At 29.4% G+C, this 6,905-nt stretch overlaps 1 protein-coding gene across 1 annotated transcript in view; it reads left to right on the forward strand.

Moving 5' to 3' along the window:
- LOC136033514 (gastrula zinc finger protein XlCGF71.1-like) overlaps positions 1-1,804 on the forward strand; it is a 4,874-nt gene extending 3,070 nt beyond the window's left edge. Inside the window, exon 2 of the mRNA XM_065714261.1 lies at positions 1,065-1,804. Coding sequence (XP_065570333.1) covers positions 1,065-1,804 — 740 coding nt within the window. The remainder of the gene's footprint in view (positions 1-1,064) is intronic.
- Positions 1,805-6,905: the final 5,101 nt, after the last annotated feature.

Below are 6,905 nucleotides of genomic sequence, written 5' to 3' on the forward strand. Positions count from 1 at the left end.
AAAATCAATCATTTAAAATCCATAATATTCACAACTTCTATAAAAATTTCGCTAAATCTTATTTCCCTCACATCCTGAGAATTAGCGGGAAGGGCTACAGTTATACTCTAATGAGGGTGAGATGAATTGATGAGGATAAAGGTATGCTTCAGATTCGAAGATCTTGTGTATTTCTGTTTTTCCAAATGAAAAGATGTATCATAGTTTTTCTTTTGCATCTGTTTGGGGAGTAAACGTGTGTCTTTGTTAAATCTGGACGTACTGGTTGCATTAAAAAAAAATGTAAATAATAGACAAGGTTTGTTTCAACTAGGGCATAAAACTATCCACCCAATGAAACCCCTCTATAAAGCGATATACTAAATTTTATTTTGAGCTTTTTTCTAGCTTTTATAATTCCAGGACTATTTGAAAATTTAAAACATATGAAATATTTTCTGTTGTTTAAGGTGCAGTGATTTAGCTATGTGTAAGGAGTGTGAGAGATAAAAATAATATGCCAGTATGTCTTTTCCCACTCATGGCAATTTTTTCAAGCAAGGCTTTGATTTCACTTACTTTTATGGAAATAATGTCACTAAATAAATGGATACTGTATATGGAGTGGAATAAGCCTTTTTGCTGCAAGGATGATTTTAGAAATACATAAAACACAGATTGTTCATAAATTTTAACTTTTTCAAAATTGAAAGTGGATTACTATCTTGACTTTATTAGTTCGAAAAAAATCTTTGGGAGTTCATTTGTTTTTTTTCGGCTACTAATAAAGTATTTTTTATTAGCTTTTTTATGATCATAAAGTTGAAGATTTGTTAAAATCTTCATTTTTAGGAATTTATAAATACCAAATGAAAAAATGAATAAAGAATTTGTACTGTAATAGGAATTATGCCTCAAATTGGATTTTATAATTTTGTAACCAAGGTAAGAGTAATTAAAATTAAATTTTTAGTAGCCTTGTAAGGTTTGAACTGTTAAAAGCCGAGTTTCACACCATATAAAATAATGGCTAAAAAAGTATAAGAATTGGTGATTTATTTTTTATGAATCTTATTTTATTTTAGTTTTCCCAGTTACAACGCTTTATGATAATGGCGTCAATAAAGAAGGTTGTGAATTATCCAGCATATCAGGTCTTAAAAGAAGAAATGAAGAAATATCTAAGTGTTTAAATGAAGAAATGAATTGGAATTGTCAGCATCAGAGGCCAAACAGCGCTTATTTATTTACCGAAAATGATGTGGAAAAACACGAGGTTTCTCATGCTAAGAAAAAATGTTTCGAATGTGATAGATGTAACAAAAAATTCAGCAGAAGATCTGACCTGTCTAATCATCAAAGGACTCACACTGGAGAAAAACCTTTTGAATGTGATATATGTGAGCAAAAATTCAGCCTAAGATCCACCCTATCTCGTCATCAAAAGACTCACACTGGAGAAAAACCTTTCGAATGTGATAGATGTGACAAAAGATTTAGCCGAAGATCCCACCTATCTAATCATCAAAGGACTCACACTGGAGAAAAACCTTTCCAATGTGATAGATGTGAGAAAAAATTCAGCCTTGGATCCATCCTGTATCGCCATCAAAGAACTCATGATGTTGGAAAACATTTTGAATGTGAAATATGTAAAAGATGGTTTTCTCATTGTTCCGCTTTGTCTCGTCATCGGAGAACTCATACTGGAGAGAAACCTTTCGAATGTGATAGATGCGAGAAAAAATTCACCCGAATATCCAACCTATCTAATCATCAAAGAACTCACACTGTGGCAAAACTCTTTTTGTATGTCAATGTGTAAGGGTTTTGTATGTTCAGGAAACTTTCTTAATAAAAATTATCAAAGAATTCAGTTTAGAGCAAATTTTTTTCGTATATTTACAATTTTGTTTCATCTGGAAAATTTTGTCAACAATATATGTGAAAACACTTTTTTAAATGTCAGCAATGCATAATTAACAGCTTTTTAACATGTTTCTAATTACATTTGTAAAATATTTGCCTTTTTTAAAGCAGTTTTATTAAATATAGTGCTATTTTTTGAAAGTTTGTTTTCTTAAGCATAGGAAAAATCACGCAAGAAGTTTACCATTCACGTGAAATCGCACATTAGAGCACAAGATAACCGGAGTTGAATTTGACAGCTAACTCGAGACTAGATGACGCCTACAGACTATTTTCTCTAAATTATCTTGTTTCCCACAGTTTTTTTTTAATTTCATTTCTGATATCTCCTTAGAATCTATACCTAATCCTTGTTTTAACAGAAGTTGTGTTTTTAACCACGATTATAGTCGACACATTTGAAGTTTGATGTGTTTTTGAAGAGTTGTTTACATCTGTCTTTTCTCATGGGGCTTGCAGAACAAAAGTCCGTAAATGTTAATTTTTTGTGTTCAACTTAGGTTTTGTTTATTCTGTGTCTAGCTCTATGCTTTAATGAGAAAGAATAAAGATGGTGTTTGAAGATCTACGTGGCGTCCAAACTAAAGTGTGATAAGCTAATACAAAGTTATTTTAATATTAATAATAAGTTTTGGGATTATCTAAATAAGGCCATACTAAGCTGCATTATAAAGAACATATCGCAATATTAGAACTTAAAAAACAATCATCTCTCCACTTTCCAAAAAATAGCAGGAAAAAAAAACACAAACTTGGACTACTCTCCTTTCTTTACCAGATCACTATACTTTTTTTTTCTCCTTTATTTTTATTTACCAATCTGAAAGATTGTCTTTTTTTAAACCATCTATAGGATCCCCGGGAACTCCAGGGTTTCACCATAAAAAAAAATTAGTAAAAGAAAAAGCTGCTTCCACTGCGGTATAATATTTGCCACATTTTTCCACTCCTAGATTACATCTATGGTAAGAAAAGGCTAAATCCAAGACTAGTCTTTTTAAGTGAATACTTTATTTCTGAAACAAAAAGCAAGAGAGAAGAAGAAAAAACGGAAATGAAGCCAGCAGAAGGAAGAGACAAATTAAAACGATAAAAAGACAAACTTTCTTTTAGTCTTGCCCATCAAGACCACACCTCCTGCTTTTTAATTAATAATTTTTGATCAAAAAAGTTTTTTGGGCATCCTCCTTATATCACCACTTAAATCATGGAAATTTAGCCACTTTGCCTTAAAGACCAACGTTTTTTTTATAACCTCAAACCCTTCCCCCCAAGAAAGCCTCTTTCCATTTTCCAAAACGGAATCCCTCCAGTTTCCAAAAAACAGCAGGAAAAAAACACAAGCTTGGCCTACTCTCCTTTCTTTACCAGATCATTATCCTTTTTCTTTATTATTTTCTTTCTCCTTTCTTTATATTTATCAATCTGAAAGATTGGCTTTTTTAAAGCTGTCTCTAGGATCCTCGGGAACTCTAGGGTTTCACCATAAAAAAAAATTTAAAAAAGGAAATTGGTTGCACCCTGGTATAATATTTGTCACATTTTCCACTCCTAGATTACATCTATGGTAAGAAAAAGCCGAATCCAAGACCAGCCTTTTACTGTCAAACCCATTATTTCTGAAACAAAGAGAAAGAGAGAAGAAGAAAAAACGAACATAGTGCCAATAGAAGGAAAAGACAAACTAAAACGACAGGGATATCTCGCCTTTATAAAACGAAGTGTTTTCAACGCTAAGAAACAAAGCTAAAATCTAAACTAGTCTAAAATTAAGCAAAAATAAAAATAATATCTATGTGTACAGTTGTTGCTGCTGTGATCGAGAATTGAGTTGTATCAATGAGAACACTACAACGACTAGATAAAATAATATTGATCTAAAATTAATAATTATAAAATTATTAATTATTGGATTAAATAATAATTAAATATAAATAATAATAAATTAGATAAATTAAAAAACTATAGGCTTATAAAATTTATAAAACTGGATTATAAAATTAATAATTTAGTTGAGAAACAATCTTCTTATTTGCTTGTAATGCTGAAATTCTCGATATCGATATTTAGATATGTCTTGCAACCTTTTCTTGGAATCGTTTCAAATGTTTGCAATACGGGGTTTCATACTTTCTTCTTATTTTTGGGGTAGATTCATGGACTATGTAGATTTTATTTGGAACCATGGATTTGAGTCCTTGAATTATTTTCTTGAACATTCAAATAGCTTTGATAAAACATTAAATTTACAGTTGAGTTTTAAGAAAATAACAGGCTACCGTTTCTTAATATTTTGTTAATTGAAATAGATAACTATTCGCTTTTCTCAATATATAGAATACCTGCACATAGCGACAGATATTCAAATTTTTAATCGTGCCACCCAGTTTCAGTGAAAAGAGGAGTTGTAATTTCATATGTTGAAATCAAATGAGGACCAATGAATTTAATGACTCGTCAAAAATACTTGTACGTTTTACATATCAAATTCTTTACCTTTATCTATTTGCAATTTTCTTACACGTTCTATCCTTTAAGGGAATACACCAAACGTATTTATTAAAACAATCGATGACTTTAAGAATGTAATTAAAACTATTATTTTCACTTTTATACTGCTGCATATCAACCAAATCTGCTTGCCACTGGTCATTGATACTATGAATGTTAACGCGTCTTCTTTTAAATGTATGATAAGCTGGATGGATTAAAGAATAACTATTTCGATTTTGCAACACATCTTTGATTTTAGTATTTTGATACAGTAAAACTATGTTCTTTTAATTTTCTACGTAAACCATCAATCCCTGAAAAGTTTAAATAATAGAGTTCTAAAAGCTGGTCTTCTACGCTACTGTTGCTGGTACAAATACCACTTCCTTTTATCTGTGGGTTTGCTTTTTGCTTCCTTTTTTTAAACGAATTTCCTGATATCACTAAGTCTACAAATACCTTTAATCATTGGCACTTCATCTAATTTTGAAACTGTCTGAGTTAGAGCCTCGGTTGCAATAAGCTATTTAAATTGCATACCATAAATCTCATTTTATTACAGATATAAATAGATTAAAACACTAATACATTTCCTTGTTTATAAGAAAGTCTCAAGAATAGTAAATAACAAGCAACAAAATTCTTGTGGCTTGTATATATTTAATATTTGGAATTTTGTGTAATAAAATCAGCTCTAATAAATGGCTGACAGTGCAGAAGTGATTAAAAATGGTTTACAACGAAAATCCATATTAGTCAAGATAAAAAATAAACTATAGAGTTATAAAACTCATTAATTACGCAGAGCAGCAAAACTATTTGATATAAAATCTGTTGGTAGAAAATATGAACTACTAAATAAAATAAATAATCATCTTAATAATAATATATTACTTAAAGATAATCAGATTCAGTTAGAGCATAATGCAAAGCGTCGAGATGATAAGAAATCCTACGCATTTAGTATTAATCCAGATTTAAAAACAGGGTTAGAAAATGAAATAATAAAGAAGAATAAAACCGTTTCCTGTTTACGAAATCAATTTAACACTATAAAAAATATAAAGATAATATTGAACGTAATTAAAAAATTTTCAAAATCAAAACACATTCCAACTGCTGGTAATTATAACAAAGTGAATAATAAACTAAAAGGCTGTTTCGATAAACCAGTTGAGACTTATAAGGTAGTGAATGAGGATACTCAAAAACTCATTAAAGATTTGAGTGGTTAAAAGACTACTAAAAAAGATAGGAATATTTACATTTTGAATTTAATTATAAATAAGAAAAAAACAAGAGAAGTTCCATATATCTTAGATCATATGTTTCAAGAGGAAGAACACGATAATAATCCAAGTATTCAGTGAATTAGAGTAAACTCCCTTACAGTTAATATTTCAATGAATGCTAATGGAGCTGATTTTGGCCGACTTTTTGACTCTGTTGGTAGAGATTTAAAAATAAAATGAATCATAAAGATAGTTAGAGAGTTCAACTTACAACGTGTGTAATATTTTATTATCAGAAGGATAATGAAAAGCTAAAACCTATCTATTAGCATAGCTATTCTTAGATTTTTAATAAAAATAGTTACATTGAACAAAGCCATCTAAATAGTAATCAAAGAAATATTCACATATTAGTCACAAACAACAACCCAGATCAGGCTTAAAATTTGAGAGTCGCTGAAATTGATTATCGAATGAAAATACTACCAAATTATGCGGGAGGCACTAATAAAGAGTTCTGTTTTTGTTGAAAAATAAAACAGCCCGCATTAATATAAAAAAATGATAATAAGCGCTTTCTTTGGTCTATACTCGCTTTTTTTTATCCTGCTAAAAATCATTTAAATAAACTACCAAACTACTAAAAACATGAAAATAAATTCAACTTTAAAGGGATTACTAATTTATGAATGGATGTTCAAGATATTTATAAATTGAAAACAAATATAATATAAATATTGTTTATTAGAAATAAGTAAAAATAAAGTGATTAGAGCTCATATTCCTAAAATTAAGATTAACGGAAAAACTGCAACATATGTGATTAATTTACTCTATTTTAATAATATATTTTTGTTAAAGATTTAAGTGAATTATTTGCATTTCAAAAACTAAAAATGGGTATAAAATTCGTCTCTGTACAATTTGTGGAAGCCACATTAATGAACAAGAAAAATTTGAAAAACATAATAAAAAAGAAAACTACAAAGATCCTGACATAAATATACCAAAACCAGGACCTGAAATCGCGTTTAGAAATATAACTAAACAAATGAAAGTACCCTATTGCATAATAGCTCATTTTTAATCGTATAATGAAGATTTTAATAAAAAAAAGGTAAAAAGGCAATTAAAGTAGCAGAGCAAAAGTCATTTGCTTATATATTCCGAGTATGTTTTTCTTTCGATAGAACACAAAATCAAATGTTACGAATACTTTGGTAAAGATCCTAGCAGGCATTTTGTAACTACCATAACAGAAGTACATAAAGA

This window comes from Artemia franciscana, chromosome 12 (genome assembly GCF_032884065.1).
Source record: "Artemia franciscana chromosome 12, ASM3288406v1, whole genome shotgun sequence".
In the NCBI taxonomy this organism is placed as follows: domain Eukaryota; kingdom Metazoa; phylum Arthropoda; class Branchiopoda; order Anostraca; family Artemiidae; genus Artemia; species Artemia franciscana.